General features: G+C 45.0%; 1 protein-coding gene across 5 annotated transcripts in view; it reads right to left on the bottom strand.

Moving 5' to 3' along the window:
* nectin1b (nectin cell adhesion molecule 1b) overlaps window positions 1-21,038 on the bottom strand; it is a 548,976-nt gene that overhangs the window by 129,229 nt on the left and 398,709 nt on the right. Inside the window, exon 6 of one of the 5 annotated variants that reach the window (XM_072238136.1) lies at window positions 10,602-11,540. The exons of the other annotated variants lie outside the window; for them this stretch is intronic. Within the exon in view, the coding sequence (XP_072094237.1) occupies window positions 11,536-11,540 (5 nt within the window). The 3' untranslated portion in view covers window positions 10,602-11,535. Of the gene's footprint in view, window positions 1-10,601; window positions 11,541-21,038 lie in introns of those variants that run through there. 5 annotated transcript variants of the gene reach the window in all.

Below are 21,038 nucleotides of genomic sequence, written 5' to 3'. Positions count from 1 at the left end.
ACGAGTGTGGTTGTGATTCTACATGTGGCGTGCACGATTGTGGTTGTGATTCTACATGTGGCGTGCATGGTGTGGTTGTGATTCTACACGTGGCATGCACGAGTGTGGTTGTGATTCTACATGTGGCGTGCACGATTGTGGTTGTGATTCTACATGTGGCGTGCACGAGTGTGGTTGTGATTCTACATGTGGCGTGCACGAGTGTGGTTGTGATTCTACACGTGGCGTGCACGAGTGTGGTTGTGATTGTACATGTGGCATGCACGAGTGTGGTTGTGATTCTACATGTGGCATGCATAAGTGTGGTTGTGATTCTACATGTGGTGTGCACGAGTGTGGTTGTGATTCTACATGTGGTGTGCACGAGTGTGGTTGTGATTCTACACGTGGCGTGCACGAGTGTGGTTGTGATTGTACATGTGGCGTGCACGAGTGTGGTTGTGATTGTACATGTGGCGTGCACGAGTGTGGTTGTGATTCTACATGTGGTGTGCACGAGTATGGTTGTGATTCTACACGTGGCATGCACGAGTGTGGTTGTGATTCTACATATGGCATGCACGAGTGTGGTTGTGATTCTACATGTGGCGTGCACGAGTGTGGTTGTGATTCTACATATGGCATGCACGAGTGTGGTTGTGATTCTACACGTGACATGCACGAGTGTGGTTGTGATACTACATGTGACGTGCACCAGTGTGGTTGTGATTCTACATGTGACATGCATGAGTGTGGTTGTGATTCTACATATGGCGTGCACGAGTGTGGTTGTGATTCTACATGTGGCATGCACGAGTATGGTTGTGATTCTCCACGTGGTGTGCATGGTGTGGTTGTGATTCTACATGTGGCGTGCACGAGTGTGGTTGTGATTCTACATGTGGCGTGCACGAGTGTGGTTGTGATTCTACATGTGGCGTGCACGAGTGTGGTTGTGATTCTACATGTGGCATGCACGAGTGTGGTTGTGATTCTTTGTCATGCGCGTGTGTGTGTGTTTAAATATGATGGTAATGCTATTTTGGTGTGTGAATGTGGCTGTGATTCTATATTTTTCGTGTCTGCATGTTTGTAAATACCAGTGTGATTCTATATCTGGTGTATGAGTGTGACTATAATTTTACATCTGGTTTGTGTGTGTGATTGTAATTTTATAGTTGCAGTATGTTTAAGTGTGATAATAATTCCATGGCATGCGTATGTGCATAAGTCAGTGTTATTAAGTGGGCTTCTCAACTCTTTCAAAGACTGAACCTCGAAGCAGTTAGTGTGAAATGAAACAAAATGTTTGATCAGATAGGCAGGTATAAAGGAGGGTCAAAAGGAGGAGAGGTGGAGAGGTCCAGGAGTTAGGGTCTTGCTAAATGAACACATTGTTGCCAGAGCTGCAGTGAAGAAAACTAGGATGGACAGAAGACCAGAACCTGACAGTACAACTTTGGCAGTTAAACGTCCAGAACAGAGTGATGGACATTCACAGGAGAGGTATAGATTCACAGAGGCATGCAGCCAAGAAGCACTCCCTTTGACCCAACTTGTTGGCAATACCCAATGACACTAATCCCATCTACCATTGCTTGGTCCATGCCTTCTATGCCTTGGAGGTTCAAGCACTCGTTTAGAAACTTCTTAAACGTTGTGAGAGTACCCACCAGGGAGTACATTCCAGATGAAAAACCTCTGTAAACCTCCTACCCTTTACCTTCAGTCGATACCTTCTGATTTTAGACATTTCTATATTGTTGGATGTGCCACAGTAGTGTAGTGGTTAGCGTGACACTATTACAGCTCAGGGCATCAGAGTTTAGAGTTCAATTCTGATGCTGTCTCTAAGAAGTCTGTACGTTCTTCTCGTGAGTGCGTGGTTTCCTCTGGGTGCTCCAGTTTCCTCTCACAGAGCAAAGGCATGCCGGTTTAGTAGGTTAATTAGTTATTGTAAATTGTCCCATGATTAGGCTAGGGTTAAATACAGTGCCTATAAAAAGTATTCACCCCCTTTGGAAGTTTTCCATAGAAACCATAACCATAGAAACTACAGCACAGAAACAGGCCCTTTGGCCCTTCTTGGCTGTGCTGAACCATTTTCTGCCTAGTCCCACTGACCTGCACACGGACCATATCCCTCCATACACCTCCCATCCATGTATCTGTCCAATTTATTCTTAAATGTTAAAAAAGAACCCGCATTTACCACCTCGTCTGGCAGCTCATTCCATACTCCCACCACTCTCTGTGTGAAGAAGCCCCCCCCCCAATGTTCCCTTTAAACTTTTCCCCCCTCACCCTTAACCCATGTCCTCTGGTTTTTCTCTCCCCTTGCCTCAGTGGAAAAAGCCTGCTTGCATTCATTCTATCTATACCCATCATAATTTTATATACCTCTCTCAAATCTCCCCTCATTCTTCTACGCTCCAGGGAATAAAGTCCTAACCTATTCAACCTTTCTCTGTAACTGAGTTTCTCAAGTCCCGGCAACATCCTTGTAAACCTTCTCTGCACTCTTTCAACCTTATTTATATCCTTCCTGTAATTTGGTGACCAAAACTGAACGCAATACTCCAGATTCGGCCTCACCAATGCCTTATACAACCTCATCATAACATTCCAGCTCTTATACTCAATACTTCGATTAATAAAGGCCAATGTACCAAAAGCTCTCTTTACGACCTTATCTACCTGTGACGACACTTTTAGGGAATTTTGTACCTGTATTCCCAGATCCCTCTGTTCCACTGCACTCCTCAGTGCCTTACCATTAACCCTGTATGTTCTACGTTGGTTTGTCCTTCCAACGTGCAACACCTCACACTTGTCTGTATTAAACTCCATCTGCCATTTTTCAGCCCATTTTTCCAGCTGGTCCAAGTCCCTCTGCAGGCTCTGAAAACCTTCCTCACTGTCCACTACACCTCCAATCTTTGTATCATCAGCAAACTTGCTGATCCAATTTACCACATTATCATCCAGATCATTGATATAGATGACAAATAACAATGGACCCAGCACTGATCCCTGTGGCACACCACTAGTCACAGGTCTCCACTCAGAGAAGCAATTCTCTACCACCACTCTTTAGCTTCTTCCATTGAGCCAATGTCTAATCCAATTTACCACCTCTCCATGTATACCTAGCGACTGAATTTTCCTAACTAACCTCCCATGCAGGACCTTGTCAAAGGCCTTACTGAAATCCATGTAGACAATATCCACTGCCTTCCCTTCATCCACTTTCCTGGTAACTGCCTCGAAAAACTCCAATAGATTGGTCAAACATGACCTACCACGCACAAAGCCATGTTGACTCTCCCTAATAAGTCCCTGTCCATCCAAATGCTTGTAGATTCTGTCTCTTAGTACTCCCTCCAATAACTTACCTACTACCAACGTTAAACTCACCAGCCTATAATTTCCCGGATTACTTTTCGATCCTTTTTTAAACAATGGAACAACATGAGCCACTCTCCAATCCTCCGGCACTTCACCCGTAGACAGCGACATTTTAAATATTTCTGCCAGGGCCCCCGCAATTTCAACACTAGTCTCCTTCAAGGTCCGAGGGAACACTCTGTCAGGTCCCGGGGATTTATCCACTTTAATTTTCCTCAAGACAGCAAGCACCTCCTCCTTTTCAATCTGTACAGTTTCCATGGTCTCACTACTTGATTCCCTCAATTCCATAGATTTCATGCCAGCTTCCTTAGTAAATACAGATGCAAAGAACCTATTTAAGATCTCCCCCATTTCCTTTGGTTCCGCACAAAGCCGACCACTCTGATCTTCAAGAGGACCAATTTTATCCCTTACAATCCTTTTGCTCTTAATATACTTGTAAAAGCTCGTTGGACTATCCTTCACTTTGACTGCCAAGACAACCTCATGTCTTCTTTTAGCCCTCCTGATTTCTTTCTTAAGTATTTTCTTGCACTTCTTATACTCCTCAAGCACCTGATTTACCCCCTATTTCCTATACATTTCATAGAACTCCCTCTTCTTCTTTATCAGAGTTGCAATATCCCTTGAGAACCAAGGTTCCTTATTCCTATTCAATTTGCCTTTAATCCTGACAGGAACATACAAACTCTGCACTCTCAAAATTTCCCCTTTGAAGGCTTCCCACCTACCAATCACATCTTTGCCAGAGAATAACCTGTCCCAATCCACACTTTTTAGATCCTTTCTCATTTCTTCAAATTTGGCCTTCTTCCAGTTCAGAACCTCAACCCTAGGACCAGATCTATCCTTGTCCATGATCAAATTGAAACTAATGGTGTTATGATCACTGGAACCAAAGTGCTCCCCTACACAGACTTCTGTCACTTGCCGTAATTCGTTTCCTAACAGGAGATCTAATATTGCATCCCCTCTAGTTGGTCCCTCTATATATTGATTTAGAAAACTTTCCTGAACACATTTTACAAACTCTAAACCATCTAGACCCCTAACAGTATGGGAGTCCCAATCAATGTATGGAAAACTAAAATCCCCTACCACCACAACTTTATGTTTCCTGCAGTTGCCTGCTATCTCTCTGCAGATTTGCTCTTCCAAGTCTCGTTGACTATTGGGTGGTCTGTAATACAATCCCATGAATGTGGCCATACCTTTCCTGTTGCTCAGCTCCACCCATAAGGACTCAGTAGACAAGCCCTCTAATCTGTCCTGCCTGAGCACTGCTGTAATATTTACCCTAACAAGCAATGCTACTCCCCCACCTTTCATTCCTCTGCCTCGATCACATCTGAAACATCGGAACCCTGGAATATTAAGCTGCCAGTCCTGCCCCTCCTGTAGCCAAGTTTCACTAATTGCTACAACATCATAATTCCACGTGTCAATCCACGCCCTCAACTCATCCGCCTTCCCTGCAATACTCCTAGCATTGAAATATATACACCTCAGAAGGTTTTTACCACCACTCACAACCTTTCTATCAGCAGATTTGCTTAAACTTTCAACATCATTTATTTTCACCCCAGCCACACTGTCAGCTCCGGCACTCTGGTTTCCATCCCCCTGCAAATCTAGTTTAAAGCCTCCCCAATAGCACTAACAAACCTCCCTGAAAGGATATTGGTCCCCCTGTGGTTCAAGTGTAACCCGTCTCTCTTGTACAGGTCCCACCTGCCCCAGAAGAGGTCCCAATGATCCTGAAATCTGAAACCCTGCCCCCTACACCAGTTCCTCAGCCACTTGTTCCTCCTCCAGAGCATCCTATTCCTACCCTCACTGGCACCTAGCACAGGTAGCAATCCTGAGATTACCACCCTTGAGGTCCTGCTTTTCAACTTCCTACCAAGCTCTCTATACTCACTCTCCAGGACCTCTTCACTCTTCCTTGCTATGTCATTGGTACCGATGTGCACCACGACATCTGGCTGATCACCCTCCCACTTTAGAATGTCATGCAATCGATCAGAGACATCCTCGACCCTGGCACCCGGGAGGCAACAAACCATCCTGGATTCTCTGTCATGACCACAGAACCTTCTATCTGTACCTCTAACTATCAAGTCCCCTATCACTACCGCTCTCCTCTTTTTCCACCCTCCCTTCTGCACTGCAGAGCCAGACTCAGTGCCAGTGATCCGGCTACTGCAGCTAGTCCCAGGTAAGTCATCCCCCCAACAGTATCCAATGCGGTATACTTGTTGCTGAGGGGAATGGCCAGAGGGGAACCCTGCTCTGCCTGCCCTTTCCTCTTCCCTCGCCTGACAGTGACCCAATTTCCTGTCCTCTGCTCCTTTGGCGTAACTACCTCCCTGTAGCTACGATCTATAATCTCCTCATTCTCCCGAATGATCCGCAGGTCATCCAGCTCCTGCTCCAGTTCCCTAACGCAGTTTGTCAGGAGCTGCAGCTGGATGCACTTCTTGCAGGTGTCGTTGTCAGGGACACTGGAGGGCTCCCTGACTTCCCACATCCTGCAAGAGGAGCATTCCAACATCCTGCCTGGCATTCTCTCTGCGCTAGACAATCTGAACAAAAAACTTACCAGAACCTACCCTGGCCTCTGCCTGTTCTCGCCGAAGCCTGTTTGAGCCAAAGCCGCCCCACTCTGACTCAGTCCACTCTGACGATGGCCACTACAACGATGGCCGCTGTATATGGTGGTCTGCTTTTAAACCTTGGCGCGCTACGTCATGTTTTCTTGTTTCACAACATTGAATCACGGCGGATTTAATTTGCCTTCTTTTGAACACTGATCAACAGAGGAAGACTCTTTAATGTCAAAGTGAAAAAAGATCTCTACAAAGTGATCTAAATTTATTACAAATATAAAACACAAAATAATTGATTGCATAAGTATTCACCTCCTTTAATATGACACACCAAATCATCACTGATGCAGCCAATTGGTTTTAGAAGTCACATAATTAGTTAAATAGGGATAATCTGTGTACAGTCATGGTGTTTCAATTGATTGTAGTATAAATACACCTGTATCTGGAAGGTTCAACTGTTGCTGGATGTTGAGCAAGCTCAGGCCCTCAGGATGTGTAGTGGTGCATTCAGAACATCACCTATATCAGCTCTTCAAGTCGAAATGGGGGAAATGCCATTAAGACTTAGAAGAATAAAGCTAATGTTGAATTACTGGGTTAACATCATGGGACATAACTACTCACATCCAGCTAAAGCGATATTAAAAGACTGCTGGGAACATAGTAAGTCAAGTTATAATAGCTTTGGATGGATCGGAGATGCAGCAGCACAAAAATATGGTCTACACAAAATGGAATAGAGCCCTACAGTTCCAATATCTGACGTTCCTCCATGGCTCTTTACAATGCATACAGTAGATAAAAACCTACAACAACTTTTAAAAAAGAAGTCTAACTATGGAATCAAACAGATAGTACAAGAATATATAGACTCGCATTTTAGAAATGAACTTGTAATATTTCTGGATGGATCGAAAGACCCTAGATCTGGCCACACAGGTATTGCAGTCTACATTCCTCAGTGCAAAACTAGTATCAGGAAAAGAACATCAAACCATTTATCAGCGTGTACAACAGAATTAACGGCAATATTGAGTGCGTTATCTTGGAAAGAAGAAAATAATATCAAAAAGGCTGTAATCTGTTCAGACAGTTTATCTGCATTAACCTCGATCAAATCAAGAAAATCAGAAAGTAGACAGGATATTTTATTGGAGATTTTATGCAAGTTATATACACTGACCAAAAATGGGGTAGAAGTAAGCTTTCTTTGGGTTCCTGCTCATTGTGGAGTGGAGGGTAATGAAAATGTGGATAGTATAGCTAAAACAATTGCTCAAATCGTCTATAATAGAGGTCCAGAGTCGAGGGATAGCCACGACGACGAGATCCCTCTTAGCAAAGAGGAAGGCAAGAGCATTATTAAAACACGTATTGAGGAAACATGGCAGAAGCATTGGGATGAGAGTGAAACAGGGAGACAACTGTACAAAATACAGAGGCAAGTCAGATACAAAAGATTGTCAAGTGGATATAGAAAGACAGAAGTCATCATCAGTCGTTTGAAAATTGGACACACCAATCTTAATTACACATTACACAAAATAAGGAAACATCCAACTGGGTTGTGTGAATCCTGTAATCAACCAGAAACAGTTGAACATGTATTGATAAAATGTCAGAAGTATTAACAAGAAAGAGTGAAGATGATAGGAGTGCTTAAGATAAACAAAAAAACTGATGTGGGTATAGAAGACATTTTAAGTGGGAATTCAAAAGAAATACAGATCTGTATCATGAAGTATCTGAAAGACTCAGGTTTATTATATAGAATATAGGAATGCAATTCTTTTCCCTTCTCCTGTTTATCCAACGATACACACTCCATTCTAGCAGGTGGCGGTAATGCACCTTAAAGCTGGTTTGCAAACCGCCATAAAACAACACAAGAAGAAGACAAAGAAGGTTCAACTGCTGGTGAGTGAGTATCCTGGCAAAAACTACACCATGAAGACAAAAGGACACTCTGAGCAACTCTGTGTAAAAGTTATTGAAAAGCACAATTCAGGAGATGGATACAAAAAAATTTCCAAGTCACTGAATATCCCTTGGAGAACAGTTAAGCCATTCATCAAGAAATGGAAGGAATATGGCACAGCTGTAAATCTGCCGCGAGCAGGCTGTCCTCAAAACTGAGTGAGCATGCAAGAAAGGGACTAGTGAGGGAGACTACCAAGAGACCTATGACAGCTCTGGAGGAGTTACAAGCTTCAGTGGCTGAGATGGGAGAGACTGTGCATACAACTGTTACCTGGGTGCTTCACCAGTCCCAGCTTTATGGGAGAGTGGCAAAGAGAAAGCCACTACGGGGGGAAAAAACTCAAATTAAATCTTGGCTAGAGTTTGCTAGAAGGAATGTGGGAGATTCTGAAGTCCGCTAGAAAAAGCTAGACAAAAAAATTGAGCTTTTTGGCCATCAGATGAAACACTATGTTCGGTGTAAGCCAAACACCACATATCATCAAAACACACCATTCCTACTGTGAAGCATGTTGGTGGCTGCATCATGCTGTGGGGGTGCTTCACTGGAAGGCTTGTGAAGGTAGAGGGTAAAATGAATGCAGCAAAATACGAGGAAATCCTGAAGGAAAACATGATGCAGTCTGCAAGAGAACTGTGACTTGGGAGAAGATTTGTTTTCCAGCAAGACAATGACCCCAAGCATAAAGCCAAAGCTACACAGGAATGACTTAAAAACAACGAAGTTACTGTCCTGGAGTGGCCAAGTCAGAGTCCAGACCTCAATCAAATCAAGAATTTGTGGCTGGTCTTGAAAAGGGCTGTTCACTCACGATCCCCATGCAATCTGACAGAGCTTGAGCAGGTTTGTAAAGAAGAATGGGGGGAAAATTTCAGTGTCCAGGTGTGCAATTAATTTAGACCAATTTGTAGATTTTTTTTTACTTTGCCATGAAAGAGTATTTTTCCGTTGATCAGTGTCAAAAAAGCCAAATTAAACCCACTGTGATTCAATGTTATAAAACATAAAAAGTTCCGGGTCTGGGGTGGGGTGAATGATTTTTATCGGCTTAGTAGGTGGGTTGCTGGGCTGTGCAGCTCTTTGGGCCGGAAGGGCCTGTTCTGCACCGTATCTCTAAATAATAGACAAGCAAATAAATAATGCCAAATACTCTTTCTACCTTCACCCCTCATAATTTTGCACACCTCAGTCGGGTTCCTACCAGCTTCTTCCTCTCCAAGAAAAACCCAGTCTATCCTCTTCACAACTGAAGCTCTCCATCCTGGTGAAACTTCTCTCCACCCTCTCTACTGCAATCACATCCTTCCTGCAGCGGACAGGAAGGCTCGATATTGGGTGGTCAATATTGCCCATGGCATTACTGGCACCCGTCATCAAGGCTGTGTATATCAACAGAAAGGTGCCAGGAAACATCATGAAGGATCCCACAAACGCTGCTCACCAACTGTTCGTCCCACTCCCACCAGGGAGGAGGCTACATAGCATCCACACCAGGACCACCAGACTCAAAAACAGTTACTTCCCCCAAGCAGCAAGGCCGATCAACACCCACACCCACTACCCACCCCTACTTTATCATTTCCTGTCAGTCACCTTATGTACAGACACTCTTGTGCCTAGCATCATTTTATGGACATACAAACAATACGAACTATCTTACATACTTGTTTTTATAGTGCTTTTTTTATTATTGTGTTCTTTATCTTACTGTGTGTATTTTTGGTGCTGCATCAGATCCAGAGTAACAATTATTTTGCTCCCACTGAAGCTTGCGTACTGGAAATGACATAAAATGAATTTTGTAGCCCAGATTACATTTTAAGTTTGTTTTTAGCTGGCGGAGGTTGTGGGAACAAGCTCCCAATGGTGTGCACCTCAAATAGCCTCTGACAATCAAGTCCAGCACGTGTGGTTTAGCTACTAAGCCAGTCAGAACCATTTCTACTGACAGGAGAAGGGGCAAAGGTGGGTTACTGGTGCCCTAAAACCAGTCACTTCGGGCAGATGGGGCTCGTCAGCCGTGGTTGGCAGCTCATCTAGGAGAACAAAAACTCTGATCTCAAACCTCTCCTGCCTTGCAGCTATACCCAGTCATGAGGAAGGCTTCGGGAGTAAACCGCGAGGGGGGGGGTGGAATCCAGAGCTGTGGAGTCACTAAGACAGTCCTGCGAGTTCAATGCTGACTGGCATCTACTGCAGTGCTGCTGGTAGCAAACTGTATCAGTCTCTGCCATTCCTTTGGGTTCATCCGATACATGGAGAGGGGGAGCCTGCTGCATGGGCAAAAGCTTGCTCTCCGTATTGTACTGCCCTGGCTTGTATAGCTAGACAGCAAGGATGCAACATCCATGGTCGAATTGAATCGATTTTATTTCTTACATCCTTCACATGCATGAGGAGTAAAAATCTTTACGTTATGTCTCCATCTAAATGTGCAATCATAGTAATTTATAATAATTTATAATAGTTTTACAAACAGTCAATGTAATATAGAAATACACAAAAATTGACCTTGACCAATGGAGGGCTACTACTACTACTAAATTACATTTTATAAACTTGAACAATAATCTCCATGCTCGTATTTGCCTTCATTAGTTAGGACGTAACCAATATTACAAATATCTTCATCAGCACCTTATCCCTTCTACCACCGTTCAGCATCTTCAGCCTTGTACATCGAGCGCCCTTTGTTCCTCAATACGCCCTAGTGACCGAGCAATTACTGTGTATGTCATATCCTTACTAATCCTCCCAAAAGAATCCCATCACTCTTACCAGGATTAAATTCCAACTGCCATTGCTCTGTCCATGTGATGTATTTATTTCGAGATACAGCACAGAAGAAGCCCTTCTGGCCAAACGAGCCCCACAGTCCATTTAACCCTGGCCTAAACACAGGGCAATTTGTAATGACCAATTAACTGGGACGACCATGGACTGTGGGAGGAAACCGGAGCACCTGGAGGAAACCCATGTGGTTTTGGGGAGAAGGTTCAAACTTCTGACCTTACCAACTCGTACTATCCTGCAGCAAAAAACTACCCTCTTCACCATTTCGAACACGTCTAATTTAATTGCTATCTGTGAATTTACTAATCATGTATCCAAATGATTAATGTATGTAGTAAACAGTAAGGTTTGCCGTCTAATGCACCAGTGGACCGCTTCACAATGCTGCGTGCTCCCCTTCACAGATGGGTCACCTGAGTGTTCAGGAACTGTGACCCTAGACAATCTATCACCATCCAAACCAGGACAGAAATGAAGTCGATGAATTCAAATTAGTTTCCGATTGCCCTGTGTCCGGTGTATGAGTTTCAGCGCAATATCAACTGCTCCTTCTCCAGTAGTGACTGAATTATAACTAGCAGGTCTTTAAATGTATAAAAGATCAGAGAGCAATAATGTAAGGAAGGGTTTGTTCTGTCTCAGGTCCATCAGGCAATCTCTTGACAGTCAGTGTTCAATAGCTGCTTTGTTAGTGTCAATTGTAGTTCTATCGTCACTATGTGTATTTGTACGACAGGAGCAACTGTGCGTGGCCAGTTATTAACCTGTAAAGTGAGGGCAAAAAATCCATTAGATCCGTTCACTCCCCAGACTGACATTTCATCTCTGCTTCTGACAGGCTGAAATCATCCACTCTTTTCAGGCAGAGACCAGCAGAGTTCCCCCTGGTTTCTTTTGATGGGGAGCCAGTGAATAGCTGCAGGAAGGACACTAGGGATAACGTAGAGAGACACTCACAGAACCATGTACACACAGAGATAGACGGTCACTGACAGACATAAACCCCCACTCACAGAACCATGTACACACAGAGATAGTGACAGACTGACAGACACAAAACCCCACTCACAGAACCATGTACACAGATAGTCAGTCACAGACAGACTGACAGACAAAGCCCCACACACACTCACAGAACCATGTACACACAGATAGACAGTCACAGACTGACAGACACAAAGCCCCACACAAACTCTCAGAACCATGTAAACATATACAGTCACAGATAGACAGACTTAAGCCCCACACACACTCACAGAACCATGTACACGCAGACAGACAGACACATAGCCCCATACACACTCATAGAACCATGTACACACAGAGATAGACAGTCACTGACAGGCACAAAGCCCCACACACACTCATAGAACCATGTACACACAGATAGACAGTCACGGACAGATTGACAGACATACCCCCCACACACACTCACAGAACCATGTACACATGGAGATAGACAGTCACAGACAGACTGACAGACACAAAACCCCACTCACAGAACCATGCACACACAAAGATAGTCAGTCACAGACAGACTGAGAGTCAAAATGCCCCCCCACACACTCACAGAAGCATGTACACACAGAGATAGTCACAGACTGACAGACACAACCCCCACACACACACACAAACATATACACACAGAGATAAACAGTCACAGACTGAAACACAAATCGCGCACACACTCACAAAACCATATATACACACAGAGGTAGACAGACTGACAGACACAAACTCCCCACACACTCACAGAACCATGTACACAGAGATAGACAGTCACTGGAATTCAGAAGAATGAGGGGTGACCTCATTGAAACCAATTGAATGGTGAAAGGCCTGATTAGAGTGGATGTGGAGAATATGTTTCCTGTGGTGGGAAAGTCTAAGACCAGAGGACACAGCCTCAGAATCGAGGGATTTCCTTTTAGCATGGAGATGAGGAGGAATTTCTTTAACTAGAGAATGGTGAATCTGTGGAATTTGTTGCCACAGGCAGCTGTGGAGGCCAAGTCTTCATGTATATTGAAGGCAGAGGTTGATAGATTCTTGATTGGTCAGGGCATGAAGAGATATGGGGAAGAGGGCAGGAGATTAGGGCTGTGAGGAAAATTGGGTCAAATGGCCTAATTCTGCTCCTATACATTATGGTCTTATGGTCTCAAACCACACACACACACTCACAATGCACACACAGATACGGTCACAGACAGACTGACAGACACACTCCCCCTCCCCCCCCCCCCCACACACACACACACACACACACACACACAGACGCAGTCACAGACAAACCAAGCACAGAACCACTGCACATGCACAGGCAGCATTTACACACAGAGCCAGAGATAAACTTGTAAAAGCGCAGGCATATACAGTATACAGGGATACACTGGCCAACATAAACCACAAGCACACAGAAAGTATTGATAAGCACTCAGAAACCGAAGCATGCACAAAGCCAAAAGCACAATAATCGGGACAGACGCTAATACACACATGCACATGTGGACGTACAAATACACAGAATGCACACAAACATAGAGAAACACAAATGGAGACTTGATCACACACACGTGCGTAATTAACTATTGAAATTGTTGCGTTTTCAGCTGGGCTTGTTAGCTATTGGGATGTACAGCAGCAGGAGGACAGTGTTAGGTAGTTGACACCATTTACTCCCGAAAACCCTTGCGAAAGCAGGCCTTGATGTTGCAGCTAACAATGAGAACACAGAACTGCAGCAACATCATCACCTGATCTGTTCACACATGAGTTGTGTTCCCTCCCTCAGATACATAATCCCATCCTCCAGTTCTCTCTCAATCCTCCCCAACAGCTGAAGTGAACAGCAGGAGGTTGAACAGTAGATTGGCAACATCTGGGCAAAGCGGCTGCTGACTGCGCACAGCATCAATCTCGTGAATCATTCTGTACAAACAAACTCGACTGTCACAGGAAGCTGAGCCCGGGCAGGCTTTTATTTTTGGACCTGCTGCACCAGTACTGACATATTTTTAAATACGCTGCAAAGACCCAGGTCTCTGCCTCTCTCCACCTTACAGATCTGGGTGCTCTACTTCGGCTGAATGTTGACATGATGGGATCGAGAGAAAGATGAATGCACCCATCAGAACTCAAATATCCTGCAAATACACAACCTTTCATCAGTACATTTCCCGGCGCAATGGGTCCGTTTGGCCTTTGGTGGAGTAAAGGTTAGCAGGTAGGATGAAGGGTCAGGGGTCATGCTAAAAGCCACATTACAGCCTGCCCTTTCCCTCTACACTGTGCGTAATTCCAACTGTGTATGTGAACCATAAATCACCTGACAGAATCAGGGCACAAATTCCAGCACCGAGATTGAGAAATGCTCAACAGGTTGTGGCTGTTATACTGTGAAACATCTCAATTTCCTTTGTAAATGCAGACAAAAATTGACTTCAGAAAATAAGGAAGATGGCCAAACAAGGAAAGGAGAAAGGGAAAGGTAGGTGAAGAAGGGATGGAAAGCAGAGAGGAGGAGGGAGGGGAATGAGTGAGAGGTAGAAGTGATGGGTAGGGGAGGAGCGGGGGAATGGTGGGTAAGGAAGGAGGAAATGGGTACAGGAAGAGGGAGGAAATGAGTAACGGAGGAGGGAGGGAACGGTAGATGAGGATAAAGATACATTAATTTGTCACATGTACATTGAAACGTCAAAACATACAGTGAAGTGCGTTGCTTTTGTCGACAAACAAGACAGTCCAAACACGTGCTGGGAGGCAGCCCGCCCAACATAGCAAACCCACAACTTACTAAGAGTAACCCGTACGTCTTTGGACTGTGGGAGGAAACTGAAGCGCCTGGAGGGAACCCACACAGTCACGGGTAGAATGTACAAACTCCTTACAGGCAGTGGTGGGAATTGAACCCTGGTCACTGATGCTGCAAGGTGCTACACTGGCTGCCACGCTACCATGCCAACCCCATTGTGTGGGACCATGGCTATAAGATAGGGTAAGGTGGACGTACAGGGTGATGAGGGAAGTTTGGGGGGCTGAGGTTTCTGGCCTTTCATGACATTTTTGCAGTTAGCCTGGAAGAACATGTGGCCCAATTACAGAATTTGATTGTACTGTTGCTCACAGTTTGTGTGTGACTGGGGAACTTGTGTGTTCAGTGGAAAGCCTAAACATTATCTAATGTAAAGGCTGTTACTCTTCACAGTGACAGCAACACAGCCAGACAGCTGCCCACAGCTAATAACCTGGATTTACTTCAGCTTCGGCAGAATACTGGTGTTTTCTTCCAGTGTAATCCAATCCAAGTACAAGGGCTGAGGTGAAGTGTTGTTGTGGCTGCTCTGACCATGTGGGAATGGATTCAGTATTGATTAGATGTGTGAGAGAGTCTGGGAGAGTGCGTAAGGGTCTCCCGCATGGACAGAGTGGCATTATACACTCTACAGCTGCTTGGTATTGTTTAAAGACTCAGTCAATGTTAAGCAGAAAAAATGTGCAGTGATTGAAGTCCGGTGTGAAATGGAAACCACAGGGAATCTCAGTGTCACTCCTGCCTTTAGCAAATATTACCTGCGTTAGCCCTGGAATCGCAGCGTGGCCAGTCCTCTGTAGATGCACTCACGGTCTCAGTCAGGAGACGTACTGCTGTTATCTGGTATGCTATGGAGTCACAAACACTAGACCAGCTGTGGCAAGTAGAAGTCAATGCTGAGCAATAAAATGATGTGGGAACAACAAAACAATTGTCTTTGTCTTTATCTCTTTGCCTCCATTGTCACCGCTTCCCAACACCACCTCCTTCTCCTCCCCTACCTGCCTGTCATTTATCCACCCTCTTCAGTCCACCAATCACATTGGACTCCTGTCTCAGCACTCCCACTCTCCTCTTTCTACAGGTCACATCGCCTCTCCCCTCTGAGACCTGATGCAGGGTTTCAACCCGAAAAGTCAACCGTTCCTTTCCCCCTACAACGCTGCTTGACCTGTTGAGTTCCTCCAGCTGATTGCTTGTTGCTCCAGATTCCAGCATCTGCTGTCTCATGCCTCTGGATGATGTGGGAATATTGGTGCATGGGAGCGCCTGACACTGAGAGTAGATTAACATCAACAATATAAGTAGCCATCGTAAAAAAAAACAAACAGAAAATGCACAGCAAGTCAGGAAGCCTCTGAGGTGGAAGAAACAGAATTAACATTTTAGTTCACTGACATTTCAGCAGAACTAGTGAAACAATAACTTCTGCTTCTCTCTCTACAGAAACTGCCTGATTTACTAAGTGATCCCAAGATGTTCTGTTTATATTTCAGGTTTTCAGTATCTGCAGTGCATTACTTTTTGTTTAAGTGGCAGTGTTGTGGTACGGTGCACCGGTTACCTGCTCATTACTTGGGAATTAAAATGCTTCAAACAGCATCTCTTCACATCAAAGACCCCGTCCACCCCAGTCATTCTACCTTCTCTCCCTTCCATCAGGTAGAAGATATAAAAGCTCGATACAATGTACCACCAGGCTCAAGGGCTGTCGTATGACTCTTAGACAGACCTCTTTTACAATAAAGATGAACTCTTTATCTCTCAATCCACCTTGTCATGGCCCCTGCACTTGTCTACCTGCACTCTACTTCTGTAACTGCAACATTATATTCTGTGTCAATTACTGTGCAGGTGTTATTTCTGACACCTCCCTCACCTTTCTCGATCTCTCTGTCTCCATCTCAGGATTCAAACTGTTGACAGACTTCTTTTATAAACCTACCGATTCCCACTGTTATCCTGACTGTACCTTTTCCCACCCTGTCTCCTGTAAAAATGTTACTCCTTTTTCTCAGTTCCTTCGTCTCCATTGCATCTGTTCCCAGGATGTGGCTTCCTTCTTTAAAGAATGTGGTTTCCCTTCCTCCACCATTGATGCTGCCCTCACCCCCATCTCCTTCATTTCCCGAACATCCGTGCTTACCCCATCTTCCCATTACCTTAACAGTGACAGAGTTCTTCTTGTCCTTACCTACCACCCCATCATAGAAAACCTACAGCACAATACAGGCCCTTTGGCCCACAAAGTTGTGCCAAACATCTCCCTACCTTGGAAATAGCCCTCTACTTTACTAAGCTGCAATTACCTATCCAAAACTCTCTTAAAAGACCCTGTCGTATCCACCTGCACCACCGTTGCCGGCAGCCTATTCCACACACTCACCACTCTCTGTGTAAAAAAACTTACCCCTGACATCTCCTCTGTACCTACTCCCCAGCACCTTAAACCTGTATCCTCTTGTGGCAACCATTTCAGCCCTGGGGAAAAAGCCTATCTATCTGGAATTATGATGTAGTGGCCATTACAGAGACTTGGCTGGCACCAGGGCAGGAATGGATTCTCAATATTCCTGGATATCAGTGCTTTAAAAGGGATGGGGGGGGGAATGGGGAGGAGGGGTGGCATTACTGGTCAGGGATACTATTACAGCTACAGAAAGGGTGGGTAATGTAGCAGGATCCTCTTTTGAGTCAGTATGGGTGGAAGTCAGGAACAGGAAGGGAGCAGTTACTCTATTGGAGGTATTCTATAGGCCCCCTGGTAGCAGCAGAGATACAGAGGAGCAGATTGGGAGGCAGATTTTGGAAAGGTGCAAAAATAACAGGGTTGTTATCATGGGTGACTTTAACTTCCCTAATATTGATTGGCACCTGATTAGTTCAAAGGGTTCAGATGGGGCAGAGTTTGTTAAATGGTGTCCAGGATGGATTCCTGTCACAGTATGTGGACAGGCCGACTAGGGGGAATGCCATAATATATCTAGTACTAGGTAATGAACTGGGTCAGGTCACAGTGACCACTGCTCCCTGGCCTTCAGCATTATCATGGAAAAGGATAGAATCAGAGAGGACAGGAAATTTTTTAATTGGGGAAGGGCAAATTATGAGACTATAAGGCTAGAACTTGCGGGTGTGAATTGGGATGATGTTTTTGCAGGGAAATGTACTATGGACATGTGGTCGATGTTTAGGAACCTCTTGCAGGATGTTAGGGATAAATTTGTCCCGGTAAGGAAGATAAAGAATGGTAGGGTGAAGGAACCATGGGTGACAAATGAGGTGGAAAATCTAGTCAGGTGGAAGAAGGCAGCATACATGAGGTTTAGGAAGCAAGGATCAGATGGGTCTATTGAGGAATATAGGGAAGCAAGAAAGGAGCTTAAGAAGGGGCTGAGAAGAGCAAGATGGGGGCATGAGAAGGCCTTGGTGAGTAGGGTAAAGGAAAACCCCAAGGCATTCTTCAATTATGTGAAGAACAAAAGGATGACAGGAGTGAAGGTAGGACTGATTAGAGATAAAGGTGGGAAGATGTGCCTGGAGGCAATGGAAGTGAGCGAGGTCCTCAATGAATACTTCTCTTCTGTATTCACTGATGAGAGGGAACTTGATGGTGAGGACAATATGAGTGAGGTTGATGTTCTGGAGCATGTTGATATTAAGGGAAAGGAGGTCTTGGAGTTGTTAAAATACATTAGGACGGATAAGTCCCCGGGGCCTGACAGAATATTCCCCAGACTGCTCCACGAGGTGAGGGAAGAGATTGCTGAGCCTCTGGCTAGGATCTTTATGTCCTCGTTGTCCATGGGAATGGTACCAGATGATTGGAGGGAGGCGAATGTTGTCCCCTTGTTCAAAAAAGGTAGTAGGGATAGTCCGGGTAATTATAGACTAGTGAGCCTTATGTCTGTGGTGGGAAAGCTGTTGGAAAAGATTCTTAGAGATAGGATCTATGGGCATTTGGAGAATCATGGTCTGATCAGGTACAGTCAGCATGGCTTTGTGAAGGGCAGATCGTGTCTAACAAGCCTGATAGAGTTCTTTGAGGAGGTGACCAGGCATATAGATGAGGGTAGTGCAGTGGATGTGATCTATATGGATTTTAGTAAGGCGTTTGACAAGGTTCCACACGGTAGGCTTATTCAGAAAGTCAGAAGGCCTGGGATCCAGGGAAGTTTGGCCAGGTGGATTCAGAGTTGGCTTGCCTGCAGAAGGCAGAGGGCCGTGGTGGAGGGAGTACATTCAGATTGGAGGATTGTGACTAGTGGTGTCCCACAAGGATCTGTTCTGGGACCTCTACTTTTCCTGATTTTTATTAACGACCTGGATGTGGGGGTAGAAGGGTGGGTTGGCAAGTTTGCAGACGACACAAAGGTTGGTGGTGTTGTAGATAGTGTAGAGGATTGTCAAAGATTGCAGAGAGACATTGATAGGATGCAGAAGTGGGCTGAGAAGTGGCAGATGGAGTTCAACCCAGAGAAGTGTGAGGTGGTACACTTTGGAAGGACAAACTCCAAGGCAGAGTACAAAGTAAATGGCAGGATACTTGGTAGTGTGGAGGAGCAGAGGGATCTCGGGGTATATGTCCACAGATCCCTGAAAGTTCCCTCACAGGTAGACAGGGTAGTTAAGAAAGCTTATGGGGTGTTAGCTTTCAGAAGTCGAGGGATAGAGTTTAAGAGTCGCGATGTAATGATGCACCTCTATAAAACTCTGGTTAGGCCACACTTGGAGTACTGTGTCAAGTTCTGGTCGCCTCACTATAGAAAGGATGTGGAAGCACTGGAAAGGGTACAAAGGAGATTTACCAGGATGCTGCCTGGTTTAGAGAGTATGCATTATGATCAGAGATTAAGGGAGCTAGGGCTTTACACTTTGGAGAGAAGGAGGATGAGAGGAGACATGATAGAGGTGTACAAGATAATAAGAGGAATAGATAGAGTGGATAGCCAGCGCCTCTTCCCCAGGGCACCACTGCTCAGTACAAGAGGACATGGCTTTAAGGTAAGGGGTGGGAAGTTCAAGGGGGATATTAGAGGAAGGTTTTTTACTCAGAGAGTGGTTGGTGCGTGGAATGCACTGCCCGAGTCAGTGGTGGAGGCAGATACACTCATGAAGTTTAAGAGACTACTAGACAGGTATATGGAGGAACTTAAGGTGGGGGGGTTATATGGGAGGCAGGGTTTGAGGGTTGGCACAACATTGTGGGCCGAAGGGCCTGTAATGTGCTGTACTGTTCTATATTCTATGTTCTATCCACACGATCAATGCCTCATCATCTTATACACCTCTATCAGGTCACCTCTCATCCTCTGTCGCTCCAAGGAGAAAAGGCCAAGTTCACTCAACCTATTCTCATAAGGCATGCTCCCCAATCCAGGCAACATCCTTGTAAATCTCCTCTGCACCCTTTCTATCGTTTCCACGTCCTTCCTGTAGTGAGGCGACCAGAATTGAGCACAATATTCCAAGTGAGGTCTGCCCAGGGTTCTATATAGCTGCAACATTACCTCTCAGCTTTTAAACTCAATCCCACAATTGATGAAGGCCAATGCACCGTATGCCTTCTTAACCACAGAGTTAACCTGCACAGCCACTTTGAGCGTCCTATGGACTCGGACCCCAAAATTCCTCTGATCCTCCACACTGCAAAGAGCTTTACCATTAATACTATTTTCTGTCATCATATTTGACCTGCCAAAATGAACCACTTCACACTTATCTGGGTTGAACTCCATCTGCCACTTTTCAGCCCAGTTTTGCATCCTATCGATGTCCCACTGTAACCTCTGACAGCCCTCCACACTATCCACAACACCTCTAACCTCTGTGTCATCAGCAAACTTACTAACCCATCCCTCCACTTCCTCAGCCAGGTCATTTATAAAAATCACGAAGAGTAAGGGTCCCAGAAGGGGTCCCGAACAGATCCCTGAGGCACTCCACTGGTGACAGACCTCCATGCAGAATATGACCCGTCTACAACGACTCTTTGCCTTCTGTGGGCAGCCAGTTCTGGATCCTGCAAAGCAAAGTCCCCTTCGATCCCATGCCTCCTTACTTTCTCAATAAGCCTTGCATGGGGTACCTTGTCAAATGCCTTGCTGAAATCCATATATACTACATCTACTGCTCTACCTTCATCAATGTGTTTAGTCACATCCTCAAAAAAAATCAATCAGGCTCGTAAGGCATGACCTACCCTTGACAAAGCCATGCTGACTATTCCTAATCATATTATACCTCTCCAAATGTTCATAAATCCTGCCTCTCAGGATCTTCTCCATCAACTTACCAACCACTGAAGTAAGACTCACTGGTCTATAATTTCCTGGGCTATCCCTACTCCCTTTCTTGAATAAAAGAACAACATCCTCAACCCTCCAATCCTCCGGAACCTCTCCCATCCCCGTTGATGATGCAAAGATCATTGCCAGAGGCTCAGAAA

The sequence above is a fragment of the Mobula birostris genome, chromosome 20, assembly GCF_030028105.1.
Source record: "Mobula birostris isolate sMobBir1 chromosome 20, sMobBir1.hap1, whole genome shotgun sequence".
Lineage (NCBI taxonomy): Eukaryota > Metazoa > Chordata > Chondrichthyes > Myliobatiformes > Myliobatidae > Mobula > Mobula birostris.
The sequence above is the reverse complement of the archived record's forward strand: the minus strand, read 5'-3'. Positions and strand labels throughout refer to the sequence as shown.